The sequence below is a fragment of the Charadrius vociferus genome, unplaced genomic scaffold, assembly GCF_000708025.1.
Source record: "Charadrius vociferus isolate BGI_N301 unplaced genomic scaffold, ASM70802v2 scaffold793, whole genome shotgun sequence".
NCBI classification, from domain to species: domain Eukaryota; kingdom Metazoa; phylum Chordata; class Aves; order Charadriiformes; family Charadriidae; genus Charadrius; species Charadrius vociferus.
In genome coordinates, this window is record NW_009647833.1 from 352,184 (window position 1) to 367,089 (window position 14,906).

At 42.1% G+C, this 14,906-nt stretch overlaps 1 protein-coding gene across 1 annotated transcript; it reads right to left on the reverse strand.

Annotated features, from left to right (window-relative positions):
* Positions 1–238: 238 nt before the first annotated feature.
* Positions 239–14,508, reverse strand: DHX40 (DEAH (Asp-Glu-Ala-His) box polypeptide 40). The gene is made up of 17 exons (XM_009882691.1): positions 14,370–14,508; positions 13,953–14,098; positions 13,434–13,553; positions 12,006–12,236; positions 11,750–11,816; positions 11,029–11,160; positions 9,504–9,603; positions 8,976–9,062; positions 8,306–8,488; positions 7,666–7,746; positions 6,874–7,031; positions 4,635–4,749; positions 4,234–4,342; positions 3,824–3,918; positions 3,200–3,269; positions 2,575–2,803; positions 239–721 (listed from the first exon to the last, which is right to left on the reverse strand). Exons 1-17 carry the CDS (start codon positions 14,506–14,508, stop codon positions 582–584), a joined length of 2,202 nt encoding a protein of 733 aa, XP_009880993.1. The 3' UTR covers positions 239–581.
* Positions 14,509–14,906: the final 398 nt, after the last annotated feature.

Below are 14,906 nucleotides of genomic sequence, written 5' to 3' on the forward strand. Positions count from 1 at the left end.
GACATCTTCACCCAGAACCATCACTGTACATGGTACAGCACAATGCGCAGTAGGATCAACACTGTCTGCAACACAGAATACAGGTGGCAAACGTCCTTTGGAATTTAGATCCTGATGGCTCTGTCATTAAAAGAGCACTTCCTACACATTTTCCTGAGTAGTGTATGAGCATGAAGACTATACAGCCACAATCATACAAAGTAAAATGGATGCAAAGTGACAGTTCCATTCCTTTAAAAAAAACCAACCCAACCTTTAAGAAAATTTTATTAATAACGGCACTGAGACCTTTCTAAGTCAACTAAATGCCACAGAATTGGCACCACAGGAAGTATCGTGTCTTCATCCACATTTGAGGCCACTAAATTGTTGCCAGTGACACACAGCCACAAAATTCAGCTTGGTAACTTTTCCTTGCTGGATGCAGCGAAGGAAGATTGCATTTGTTTGCCTCGGCACTCGAACTTACCACAAAGTAGAAGTTTTCCCTCATTCCAGTTAGTCACTTTGCATTATGCAAACATACCCAGAACTGCACTAAACTGCCTTTCCTCACAGTGGGAGTAGCGGAGCCGCAAGTATTACCCCATTTCTTTCAATGCTCCACTTAAACCCTGTGCTCTTTGCTGCTTTCTCTCAAGATAGCGAGCTCGGGCATCCAGTATTGATTTATCATCATTTCTTCTCTCCATCTTCTTTGCAGAGTTGTCTGTGACTCCTTCTGGGGGAATAGGAGAGAGAGAAATATGCTCTTCTGTGTAAAAGAAGCCCCAGCATTATAATTTCTCCTATTTGTAAAATACCCAAAAAAACTCAACAGAATCTCAAATGTTTTTCAAGTCCCAGTCAGTCCTTTGAATGAATTCCAGAGAGGACAGACTGTACCAGAGCAGGGAGAGAAAAATAAATACATTTTAAAAAATTCCCCAAAACATGCCTTAACTCTCATGTCAATATTTACAGCTGGGCTCATCTCGTCCCCAAATATATATCTTGCTTTGTATTGTTGGCGATACTGTGCATCTTGTAATCTATGCACCCATTTCATCTCTGATTTACACTTCTCAAACTCAGGCAGGAGAGGGACAGCACTGGGAGCAGGCGAAACAAAAAGCTTCGAATAAACAATCTTTATAAATTTCCAGAGATAGGAGGAAGAGGGAGGATGACATACAGATAAAGGAGCGGGAAAAATCAGACACCATTAGAAATGCACATTTTCCCACTGAGCTGAGACCTTGGGAGTGCTCCTCCCAGAAGGAAAGAAAAGCAGGAAGTACTTTCAGTTTAAAATAAAATGTGAAATACTAATAATAATTTAAAAAAAAATCATTCAGAGACTTTGAGAGCCTAAGTACTGTGTGAACAAAGCAGCTACTGCAGCCTTTTCCTAAGGCTCTGGGGGCTGGGCACCAGATTCTTTGATATCAGGAAGGAGCTTTAGTCAGCATTCACTCTTGGAATATTTGTAATTATTCTGTCTAGGAGTCAAATAATAATTCAGCTCATGCTGCAGCCTTTCCTTCCATTGGGCACTAATTAAGCCTTTGTCAGCTATTCAGCTACCTATTTTTTATGAAGCTCCCAGAAATATGACATCTGTAAGGTCAATGTTAATCTCAAATGAATTTACAATTGCCTGGTGAAGTCAAAAAAGTTAAGGGGAGACAAAGAGAAGAAACCTCAGCTCCTTCAACTTCAGAGAAATAGATGAGGCTCCTCTGCATTATCCAATAATGCAAATATTCTTTCCAGCAAATTTATAACCAAATCTGATTCATGTTTTCATCATTTATAATGGTTGTTTTATACAATAATGCAGGACAGAAAGAGACGCTGGTCTGAGCCCAAGAGTCTACATTTTTTCTATTGTTAAGGAAACTGAATAGAATCTATACTGCCAGTGCCTCTACTGTATATTAAATCAATGTTTTGGAAGGGTCAGCTCAGGAGTAAAGAGGCCCTTTGAATATTTGGCTGCTTTATGAAACCTGCTGACAGAAGAATTCAAAGAATGTCAAGCAGCCAGATCAGTTAGCGGGTATCAGTTTTAATTAAAACTGACAATTTATTTAAACGTATGGCATTAAATTCATTGTCAGAATGAGACATTCACCTAAATGTGATACCTTTTCCTCTGTGTTTTTTTGTTTGTTCAGTTTGTTGTTTTTTTTCTTGTAGCCCTTAAGATTTCTCTCTTTCAGGACAGCATTATTTTGGGTATCTATGGCTAGATACCCTTTGCAAACTTAAATAACGGTCAGACTCAAAATGCTTTTATTCAGCTCTGTGTTAAAGTTCTGCTCCTGACAGCTATAGTAGACCAGAAGAAGGGGGGAGCATGGCAAGAACCAGTAGCCAAACACCACCACTTGCACTGCTGAGGCAGGAAAATAAGGATTGCAGAGCTGTAGTAAGACAAGAAAACAACTATAGCTACACGTCAAATACATTAAGCACATCCAGATTAACACCTACTGGTCCAGAGTGCATTCAGTGACATAATATACACACACGTCCACAACATCAAAGAAAACTACACATGCCATAGATATGGACTAGTAATGTGCTTACCATACTGCCTTTTAAGGTCCTCCTTATGTTTCCACTTGGTTATTTCCTCTTCAGTTACTTCTTCCCGTGCCACACTGCTCAGTTCATATGCATCGATTTGATGCAGTCTGGGTAACAAGTCTTTGACCCATTCATAGCGAACAGGACACACTGTCCGGACATAGATTTTGGACGTCACTGTGACATCATGGAAGATGATCCACTCGAGGCGAGTCTCCTGGTTATACAGCTGAAAAATTAAAATACTCCTTCAGAACTCATATTAAAAAAAACCCCTACTTCTAGAGCACCCTCCATTGGTGTACACAAGAATGAGATAAAACTGACATTACCCTAAATTTTCAGACAGGGAAACTGAGGCACAATGATTTTCTTAGACTCGCCCAGGAAATCCAAAGAGCCAGAGGGAAAGCTCAGTCCATGTCACACTCGTTTCATAAGCCAAACATTTACCAAATTTGAAGAAGTGAGATTCTTTCCCACTCTCAAAATGAACACTGTAACAGCGCTTCTCCTGGCCATAAGTTAGCACAAATCAAACAGAAGAGGAAGAGTTTATAGCGACCTGCCCCTTATTCCTTTTATAGATCCTTTGCTACTTTACTAACAGAATTCGGTAACTTACTGTAGATGAAGGATGGATATAGACTATGCTGCCATGTCCATCCATCGTGCAGAATGTCCTGGCTGCAGATCTGAAAGGTTTGTGGGGAAAAAAAAAAAAAATTATAATGAAACATACTTTGCTGTGAGTAGACAGCAACATTAATTAAGCAAATCAGCAGCAGCATAGAAGAAAATACTCAAATATATAAGCAGGGGAGGATCCTTCCAGAATTAACTGTAAAAAAAAAAAAAAAAAAAAAGAAGAATACAATATATCTGCCTAATTTACCACAGTAACACTGCAGATATAACGACACAATAACAAACTGGGTTTGGGATTGGACATTTCCAAGCCCTTCAGTTTAGTATCTGGAACTACTCATTAGCTTGCAAGTTCATTTCACAGACAGAAAAGCTCCTCTTCCACGGATGTAAGCAAGTTCCCCAGGAACGTAATGAGAGTCAAAAGCAGAGAACCCACCAGGCTTCCAGCCCTGTGCAGAAACACCACCTCCAGCTGCAATCGCTACTTTGCTACTTTTAACAATATACAGCCTTACTATTCTGTTTCAATGTGCAGCTATACCTTTAAAGAGTATGCATAATATCTTTTCCATTCAGTTCTCCAAACTTTACTCCTTACCTCCTAGCTACATTGATAAAGTATCCTGCACACAGACATCTTCTTAGTATTTCAGTTCTGGAGCCTTCAAATGTCTCTTTAGGGAAGTCTGGCAGCTATGTAAAGAAAAAACAACATGAATTATGATCTTTCCTAAAGAAAAACTGACTCCATCCCACGGATTTTAAACTTTGGGTTTCTCACCCTACGGAAACCATGAGGAAAAGAAGAAAACCCTCCTTCTTGCTTGTTACCACCATCATACCTGTTAGTTACACAAGCTACAGCAAGGATGCTCTAATAAACATTTAAGTGGATTAGTTTCTACTGGAGAAAGGCAGCAGCCATCTGGCAAAGGCTCAGTAGTCCAGTACACATCTTAAATGTAAACTTACATAACTCAATCGTATAGGAAAATCATATTTTTTTACCTGTTTCAGTTTACTGATTATTTCCCGAAGCTGTTTTTCCACACTAAAAGCAGATTTTAAAGCTCTCCAATGGATCCAGTATTTCTGGCACCAAGCTGAAGGAGACTTGCTGAGAACAGAAATACTCGTATTATAGAGAAGCCCTTTGTAAGCTGAAGGCAGAAAGTTGCCTCTATTGGTTTTGTTATGCTTGTACAAAGAAGGCAACCTACACAGCCAGATACGTTGTTAGTTTCAAAAATAGGTGTTTTGATCAAAATTTCAGATCATAATAATAAGGAATAAAACTGCAACTAGGTATGAGTACATACATGTGCATACATGCAATATATTTAAAACCTATCAGCAACTGGGAGTTATGAGCAATGCAAAACCACTTACTGTAAGGAATCATTTTATACCTTGCTTTGCACTGTTCAAAAATATTTAAGAGGGTTGCAAAGTCATTGCATCCTCCCACTTGTGAGGAAAGTTCCTGGTGTTGAAGTTCTGCCTCCTTTTGCTTCTGAGGATCACCTGAGGAAGTAAGTTACATCTCACTTCAACAAAGTCATTTTTATTTATCGCTCCTACTTAATTTTCTATTAGTATCTCTTCAAAGCATGTTTGACAGTCTTGGCTCTTTATTCATATTATTTTTAGACAGTTCTTCCCCCCACAGCTGCATTTACAGTTCTTCCCCCTTCCACTACTGCTGAATGAGAACACGTAGATGCCATTAAATCTGTGATGAATCTCATTAGTCAGCACTAGAGATGAAGACTTCTAGTCTCTTAGAAAGAAAGGTTCTATGTATTGGTCTCTCACAATCAATTCAGATGTCGATGTGGAAAGATAAAGGAACAGTGGCCTTAAACAAACTGCTCACAGGGATCAAGTGAAAGTTTTGCTCTGGGAGAAAAAACAATACTGTTGAAACCACCCCATCATAGCACCATCTAATCTATTTAACTCAGCTTTTGTCCTCGTACTCAAGCACCATAGTAATGGAGGTCTTAAAAAAATAAGAGTCTAGAAAAAATGTGATCTGTGAGTATAGTGGGAATTCGCCTTCACTAAATGCTAGGAATGTACCAGGCAAAAGCAACATTTCTACTGTGTTATTTCAGGTTTTAAATACCCAAAGAATTTATTCCCCAGGACAATCTATTCCCCTTCGTAGAGAGGGATATGGCTGCGAAGGCCACTGCATTGCGTTGCTCCTGCACTGCAGCCGATGTCAGCAGTTTGCAGGCGTTACAAGTAACACCGATGAAGCAAGGAGGCCTGTTCGTACACATATTGCCCGTAAGCAAGTGCCTTCACGACGGGAGCCTCTGTGTTTGTGCCCTAATGTACGGGGTTGCTGGAGAATAACGAACATGTGTGCATTAGCTAGCTGAACAGATAACATGGGCGTACTGCCAGATGGAGGATGGGAAAGCAAAAGCACATTTGTGGGAATGGGCAAGACTCCATAGGAGAATGCAGGCTATCAGTACTGTCAGCAGTGTCTTTAGCTGTTGCACTAACGGGCACGGTTAATAGACTACAGAGATAACTGGACAAGAGCCAATGAGTGACTAGAAAGGACAAAGGTCTCCCACAGACTGTGCTACATATAAAGACTATATGGAGCACAGCTCGGGGGGATGGGTCAGGGGCAGGCTGCTGGGGGAAGGAGATAGGAAGGAGGACATGGGAGACCGAGTTCAGCACTAGTGAGAGGTGCTAGCTTGGACCCACAGCAAAATCACGCTTTCCATTTAGAAAAACACTGGAAATGGAGGCAGTGATAAATTGAGCTTCTCACAGTAACTTAAAAGGTCTGTTTGGTTAAACAGAGTTATTGAACAGAAAAGCCAATCCAGAGGCAACCCCATTCCTTAAAAACAAATTAATCAGTCCCTGTTGTCTGTACTTAGACCAACAGCAAAACATCTGCTAGGGTGCGTTTTGGTTCTCTGGTGGTCTGGTCGTTCGCTTTTTTTCTTTTCCCTCCTGTAACAGTTTTACCCATTACGACCTCTCAGCAATCCACTCGCTTACCCACATGTTGCTTTACAGCTCAGTCTTGGGACAAATGCAAGTCAATTCTATGCTATTTTGAAGTCTTTGGAATAGCTGTTGTCCAATTCCTAGCATGCAATATGCCCTGACTCCAAGATCTCAGAAAGTTGTAAATACAAGCGGGCAAAGTGCCATTGTATGTTTGTCCTAATCCAAACATTCTTGCCTACAGATCTGCTACAAGGTACTCTGGGAGACAAAGCATTGCACTTCGGGAATCTTCCTCACCCTGCAACATTAGGGTTATTATTTAAAGCTTTAGTTTAAGGTAAACACTTACGTCTCCCACCAGTGTTGGGCCCAACTAAGGAGACCAGCTTGCTCCCCAGCACAAGTATCCTTACTCTCAAGGAAAAGCTTGTGCTGCCATTATTCAAAATACAGAATCAGTTCTTACTTTATAACCTTGAGATACATCTGTAAGATACTGTGGCCTCACAAGCTATTAGCGTACAAAATTACTGAGAGCAAACCCCCTCCCAGAGGGAAGCTGTAGAAAAGGTCTCAGGCGCACACTGCTTCACCTGATGTCCCTGACCGAGCACAATTCCCCACCCACCCAAGGCTGCTCTGGGATAAGAGGCTTCCTACCTGGGCGAATGAAGACATTTTCCACAGACAACATGGCTGCTATGGGAAGCAGCAGATCTTCACAGTCAAGAGAAGCAGCTTTTATGACAGCACAGGTCAGGTTGGGAGGGAGGGGAAACTGCACCAGGAATTCACCCAGTCTTGTCACGTGGCCTCTCCTTATCCCAGGAAAAAGATCCAAATACCAGAATCAACAAAAGTATATTTAAATGTAAATCAAAACATGCACACACAATGTTGACCACCGTATACTGAAAAAGAGCATGAAAGAAGCATTTCCCTCTGGACTGTTGCAATGCTGTAGTTTGTGTGTGCCCAGAGAGGTGCTGGAGACATGCAGCAAGCGTTGCTAGCAGAAGGTTTCACCTTTCTCCAGTTGCCTTTTTTTTTTTTTTTTTGCAAGAAGAATTCCTGGAAGTTTAGGATAAGATCTCACTTCCCGTCTTGAGTTCTTGGATGGGCCTCACAGCTCGTGCCTAAGAGCGTTCGTCACAACTGTCTGGGATCTGCTATCAGGAACCACAGCACAGAGAGTTGAGGTAATCTGTCTGAGGTCACTCAGGAACTCCAGAACAATGTGGAGAATTAATCTCTATCTCTCAAGTCCTAAGCCATGCTCTAACCCTAATTTTACACAGAGTATATTAAACTTAGTAGTTAACTTCCTGGTCTAACGAGGAAACATGTTCTACTGCTGGGGTAAGTCCTTTAGTCCACATGAACAACTCACTAACGCCAGTGAAACCATTGGAGTTTTAAGTTCTGTACTGACTACACCCCTTTATTTCTTACCTGTCAATAGCATCACACTGGTAAAGTTCCTTAAGAGCTTCTAAAATATGCCTTTCTTCAGGGCGGTCCAAATAGGGAAATCTATAGTAAAAAAAGAAGTAACAAAATCTCACTGTTCAGACTTAGTATAACTTCATTAGTTTTCACATTTATTAAAATATGTTTGTAACCTTCCAATACAAGTTTCTGACCAAAGTCCACATAAGCATCTTCACCACACCGCTGTGTTATGACATATGCAGCTTCACGCTGAAGAATTACAATGACAGATCCCAGTGTGACACATGCAAAGACAAACTGTATTTTCTGCATGTGTACGATCCGAAAATTGAACAATTCCACAGAGTTGAAGCTTTTGGGATACAAACATCAGTATTTTAAAGGAAGACTATTAACTATTTCATTTTGCAGATAAGGAGTTAGTTTCGGCAGAACCTCAAACTGAACTTGAGCTCAAGATCCAATCTGGCATTAAAGACTGAGAACAGCAGCAGAGAAGCTGACAAGCTGATTGTATCGGAGTGTCACAGTCGGCCGGGGACCTAATCCTGCCTCCTGCCAACGGGCTGTCGGTGCCTGTGCTGCCATGCTGCTGAGACTCAGGAAGAAAATGATAATCCCCCCCCTCCATGGATGTTACCTTATGACATCATGCACGGAAAGGCACTTCAAGGTCAGGATCACAGATGTCAGACTGGTTCTCTTGATCTCTGGGACTGTGTGATCGGGCATGCATTGCTCCCAGAATTCTTTGCTGTATAGCCGATAGCTTTTTCCGGATGATGTCCTGCCAGCTCGGCCAGCTCGTTGCCTTGCTTCGCTCCTGCCAAAACAGAAAAGCAGGGGGAAAAAAAAAAAGTCCAAACTCTCGATCCCTTCTGTTATTATCCAAAGAAGCACACTGCAATTATGATAAATAATAGCAATTTCTATGCGTGCAGATGGAAGATATATTATACTGTGCAGCAACTGAGAAATCCAGCTATACAACAACAGAATGAAGAAGCATTTCTGTGCAAGGGAAGACTTTTTTAAACTTCTCTGAATCAGGCTGTTGTATTCAGCAAACAAAAGATGACATGTGAGCCACTGTTCAGACTACAGACAGTGCATTGTCAATTCCTTCTTAATGCCTGTATAGGAAATTATATGTCCTGAACTACTTTTTATTTAGCAGCAAACAAAATGGCTTTAAATTACAGAGCCTCAAAGCTGACCCCCCCGTTTATTTTTTTTAAAGATCAACCAATACACCGTACTGTCAGAGCAACTCCCAGAAACACCAAGCAAACGACCTTTTTAAAACTTACTTTGAAATGGGGACCACCTCCAGTATGTCCAAGCCAACTCGGGGGTTATGATTCAACTGCTTCACAAATCCACTATCTACTACATATCTGAAAAAGATTCATACTCTGTCAGAGAAGAAAACAACAGAGGTCTCAGCAGACAGACAGGTAACTGCCACACACCTATGATCAGAGCAAGAACACGTTTACCCTACAATTGCTGCAAACAGGTAGTTGCACTTGGCTGGTGAGCCGCAGCCCTGCAGCCCCTGGTTCAGTCTACAGGACGTTACTGATAATACCTCTCAGCACTCAAGGAGATTATGTTGATTTAATGGAGCTGAGATTTGCTTTCAAATTAGGGTCCAACAATATTAGTCATCTAATAGTATCAAGTGGGTTTTTGTATTCACTACGCACAAAAAAAAAGGCAACAGGTAATTAATGGGCAGGTACAGTAGCACCTCTCAGATGCACTTTTCCAAATCTAGTAGAACATTCTGAATCATTCCCTCTGTTACAGCTTTTATGAAGGATAGAAAATGTTACCTGACTCCTTCAATCGTCAGAGATGTTGCAGCAATGTTTGTGGATACCACACATTTTCTAATGCCCGTGGGAGCTGGCAAAAATATGCTTTTTTGTTGATCTAAAATGACAGATAATCAGTCAAGCTATCTGTTAATTACAATGCTCTGATTTCAAACCACATCTCTAACACTGTGCAAACTTACTCAAATGCTTAGCGAAAGGAATTTGGATTAAATTAGAAAGTGAATCACATAACATTCTAAAATACAGATTCAGTATTATTTTAGCATATGTCAGAAATCAGAGACCATCTTCTTTATTGCTTGCATATTCAAGAATATTTTGAGACCAAGAAAGGCCAACTCCCCTGGATGTTTCCTAACCTAGAACTAGGAAAAACAAACAAGATGTCTGGTCTTAACAGAATCTTCATGAAGTATTTGAAGTGTTTTAACAATCAGAGCAACTGAAGGCAAACATGAAAAGATTCAGTTAAACCCCCCATGCTTCCAGCAAATCTTTTAACATGTAACAAAGCAGCACATGCAGCTTCTGTTCATTCATTTGGCTTTCCAAGGAACAAAAAAGGGAGGTGGAAATTCAACTCTTCCCAGAAATTTTCCCTCTTAAGTTATTATACTTGAAAAATATCAAGATCTCTTAAAGAAAAATTCTCTCTGGTGTATTTAAAAATATTCAAATACAATGGTCTCTGAGAAACTACCACAAAAAAAAAAAAAATCACTCTCAGTCAGGGAATCTAATACCTATCATGGAGTACGGAAGAAGCTACACCTTTCTTTTATGCAACTTTTCATTTTACTCTTTCAAGAAGGTAAAAATTTTGCTCCCTCTCTGCAGATCATTACCAGATCTCTCCTCCCAGCAGCACTTCCAGATGGAAATTGCTGTTTGTCTTGCTCTTCTGAACACTTATTCAGCCTCTTGGCATTCTACATACCGCACCCACACATTTAAATATCGAACTCAAGTTCATCTGAAAATACAGTGTCTGTGTTCAGTAAAGGTCAAAGGGCCTTTGTTTTTACCTCTTCGAAACTAACCGTGGTATTGCTGCCAAATGAAACAGACTGACTCATTCTGATAACCCATACTTTTCTATACAGTGTAACACTGTACTACTTTATCTTCCCTTACAGGTCTACTCTCATCACCAAAAACCTACTGGCAGTATCTTTTCCGTATAAAATAAAACGTGAGGTCTAAATAAGACATCTGAACTTCCAGTTACACAATATCCCCTTCCTAAGCTGGAGACTTTGATGCCACGTGAAGCCATTTCCAGTGGATATGAATTTTAGCAGGAGGCTTCTGTGCAAGTACAGAGAAGGCTGAAGTTTGATTAGTTTATGAACACCACGAAAAAACCAACAGGGTAGCCCTACGGTATTGTAACAACTGGGTTAATGACTGCCATTTTTTCCAATCACAATAGAAATATTTGATTAGGATACTGTTTATAACAACTCTTGCAGTTAACATTTATGTGAATCAAGTTCAGTATGACATTATATGCTCTCACCTGTTGACATTGACCCATACAACGGTAAGATAAGCAGGCCTTCAACAGACCGATCATGTACTTCATACCGGTAATCAATAGATTCTGCTTTCTTGAAAAGTAAGTCACAAGCTCTTTCTATCTCAATTTGACCTAAAAAACATATAACAGCATTTAAGTGACGTGTGTAGTTACAACCCTGCCTTCCTAGTTTGTAACAACTTTAAACAAGATTGTTCTGCCAATATTACAGAGTCACCAACGCATTACGAGAGGGAAGTAATATTTATGAGAGTTAGTTTAGAAGGTGATATCCAGTCTTTCCACAGTGCCTCTCACCACAGCTTTTCCTTAAAAGATGGCTGCGTAAAACTGTCACTCTGAGTGCCTGGCCCATACATTGATGTAGGTTTTTGCAGTTAAAGATTTTTTTCCCTTCCTGAATTAACAACAAAATAAAACATGTAGACAATACAAACAGAGTAAATTTGGCACAGGAAGAAAAAAATCACATACAAATTTTTAAGGTAATATTTTTCTTATCTGATCTCATAGGCATAGATATACCTAAACATGCTCTGAAAACTATCACTTCACAGAACTATGTGCATCAACCTGCAACTTTCCCCTCTACCTACTGATCTGGGACAAACTAGACAGTCATCGGAAGGATGTACTGTTTTGCTGGCAACGCCATGCGTCTCCTGGAATAACCATCAGTTGTTGAAAGAAAAATTCTCACCTGTCAGGAAAACCAATATGTCGCCTTCTGGTTCATTTAAGTGGATATCCAATGTCACTTTTACCGCCTGAAACAAACAGCAAACAAGCCAACAACAGCTGGAATCCCACTTACTCTTTCTACAATCACGGTACTAACTAATTCTTCCCTATATCCTGCAGAGCAATACAGCAGCTAATTCTTGTGGTCTTTCACAGATGATAATCATACCAAGAACAGAGAACACAATGCAGAAACAAAGTAAAACAGGTCAGACCTCTGTAACATACGCAGAGCTGCCTATGTCCCTTGGGCTGAGCAGGTTGCAGAATATCTCCTTGACAGGATAACTTCTTCCTGGAATATGCAGCACTGAACAGTGTCCAAAGAACTCTGAGAGCTTGTCTACCTCCAGGGTGGCTGACATTACCACCACTTTCATCGCTGTCTTCCTGTCTGGTGGTTTCTTCTGTAGAAATAGCTTCTTGAGCAAACCAAATAAAATATCCTAACAGACAAACAGAAACAACTTATATTAGTACCCCAGTTTTCTTAGAAGTGCCTGATGAACGTGGATTTTATCCCATGGATATAATGAAGACAGAAAATCACATCTTCAGGGCCTAAACACTCAGAAGAATACATACTCTTAGCCCAGTCGTCTTGCAAGCGCGCCAATTGTTTTCTAGAATTTAACTAATTTTTAATCAGCTTTTCTCACAGCCTGTAAACAGAATCAGTGTAACTTAAAATCCTTTGGTTTTAATTTTTATACTCTCACGGTCAAGTCATTTCCAAGCAGTTACCTCAGACCCATTTGAAAAAGTCACCACCTTTGTCCAGCGTACATTCCCTGACTGAGTGTTCTCCCTTCTCTGTTGTACTATTTATTGTTATGATTTCAGCAAGTTCATTTTACTCTGCATTGCTCTGGATTAAAAATTTGCTCCTTATAGTTAGATACAGGTGACAGAGCAGTAACTTCTTATATCACCCTAGCTCAATTACTTGCAATACCCTCAGATGCTTAAGGGCAGAATTGGGATCCAGAAAGCATTTTCCCTTTTCCCCAGCTGGACTGGTAGATTGTTTGCTAGACTGGGAGGTTATTTGACACACAACATAATCTCTTGAGGACTGAGTGACTTGAGTCTGACTTTACTTGCCACAGAAGGGTCAGAGTGACATTTGATAGCTTTTGGTACTTAGGTCAGTCTAGATACTTCCATGATCCCAAAGGCCATAATCTCTTTGCACAGTCATATACACACCCTAAGAAACATCAGGCCTTGGAGTGAGAGAGATGTTTCAGGGTTTTGTTTGTTTGTGTGTGTGTTTTTTGTTTGGTTTTTTTTTTTTTTTTTAAATTAGGATTCTAGAAAGTTTGTATGTATTGCGCTGGCTTCAAACTCATGGAAATTTTGGGAAAGTATCCAATAGCCAGCCAAATTTTAACTGCTTTCAAACACAACAACAGCTACAACAATTCCAACAGGATTACAGGCTGCATCTTATTTCCAGATTATGCAGCATGTAATAAATGAAGCAGCAGTTTTATGGTCTTAGGAGAGCAAAAGGATAAAGCGCATCCATGGAGAGTCAGCCAAAATCCCTGGGGATTGTGCAGAAGTGAAAGAAATGTATAAGTAGACCTCAGTAAAGGAGAAATAGTGACCCAAAAGGACAGACATAAGGCGACACTCACAGTGCTGAGGCTCCGCTCATGGGCTTCATCCAGAATGATGACACTGTACTTGCTGAGAAGGGGATCTACCAGTATTTGCCTCAATAAGCAGCCATCGGTCATATACTTGATGGCAGTATCCTGAAAGGTTTAATTAGACATTCAGCTGTTATCCTGGATTTTTACTTCAAAGTAAACCTTTCTATATCGATCACATATTTGTCCAGAACACACACTGAGATTGCAGTACAGGTGTTTATGTACTGCATCACAGGTGCTTGGCTATGTTTCTCTAGTATGGCGTTCAACAAACTTGATCAAATGAACTACATGACACATACAACTGCATCTTCTTCACAGCTGGGACAGATGGCTTCTCAAGGCTTTGAGACCTTCTGCACGCAAAGCCTCAGGAGAGGCAACAGGGCCGTGCCACTCCACGGAGAGGCCCACAACCAAAAAGCCAAGCCACAGCCCACTGAGACACCACCGCACCCTGCCAGGACACCACCTGCGGGAACACAGCCCTCAGAGCCCTACCTCGCTGCTGCAGTCATCGAAGCGGACCTGGTACCCGACGACGCTCCCCAGTGAACAGCCCATCTCCTCAGCCACCCGCTGCGCCACCGAGATGGTGGCAACGCGCCGGGGCTGGGTGACGCCAACAGCCCCGTGCTTGGCGAGGCCTACGGGAGAGACGGGGAGAACAGGGACACTGAGCTGTGCTGCTCAGAGTCAGTGTATACACAAGTACCTACATGATATACATACGGGCACAGTTTTTTAGTTTAAAAGGTTTAATCAAGCCACCTCCGCCCACCACACGCACAGCACGGCCTGCGGGGATAGGAGGACTATCTGCATTTATCTGTGCTTATTTCCCACATTTCGGGGCCGAGGCCGCGGCGGCAGAGCGGAGGGGGCTCTCAGGGGTTTCCCCCCCTCCCCGGCCGTTACCTGCCTCGAAGAGGTACTTGGGCAGCTGCGTGCTTTTGCCGCTGCCCGTCTCGCCGGTGACGATGAGGAAGGGCTGCTCCCTCACGGCCTCCACCAGGGCCCGGCGGTACCGGTGGATGGGCAGAGCGGCGCCCGCCATGGCGACAACCGCCCCGTCAGGTACAGCACATACACTGCGTCACGTGACCCCGCGCGGAAGCGGCGTGCTGATGACATCCGCTGTTTACGCACGCGTAACGGCAGGCGCGGGCCTCTGCGCCCCGCCCCCTTATTAAGCCACGCCCACGCCCGAACGCACACTTCGTCCTTTAGCCACGCCTCCTCCGTAAACCACGCCTCATCCCCATACCACGCCCCCTACTTAACCCACTCCCCTGCGTAGTCTTAGTACTTAAGCCACGCCTCCTCAGTAGACCACGCCTCGTCGTTAAGCCACGCCCCCCGCACAAGCCACACCTCCTCCGCAAGCCCCGCCCCATCCCTCAGCCCCGCCCCCAGCTTCTCCTCAGCGTCTGCCCCTCGGCGGCTCCCCCCGCC

Bases quoted from the DNA above. Each gene is read 5' to 3' on its own strand.
- DHX40 (XM_009882691.1), bottom strand. From the start codon at position 14,508: ATGGCGGGCGCCGCTCTGCCCATCCACCGGTACCGCCGGGCCCTGGTG. The intron at 12,237-13,433 runs GTGAGTGTCGCC...TTTGTCTGTTAG, and splicing joins ATGAGCGGAGCCTCAGCACT to GATATTTTATTTGGTTTGCT. The intron at 2,804-3,199 runs GTAAGTTACCGA...TTAATTTTTCAG, and splicing joins ATATCCATCCTTCATCTACA to CTGTATAACCAGGAGACTCG.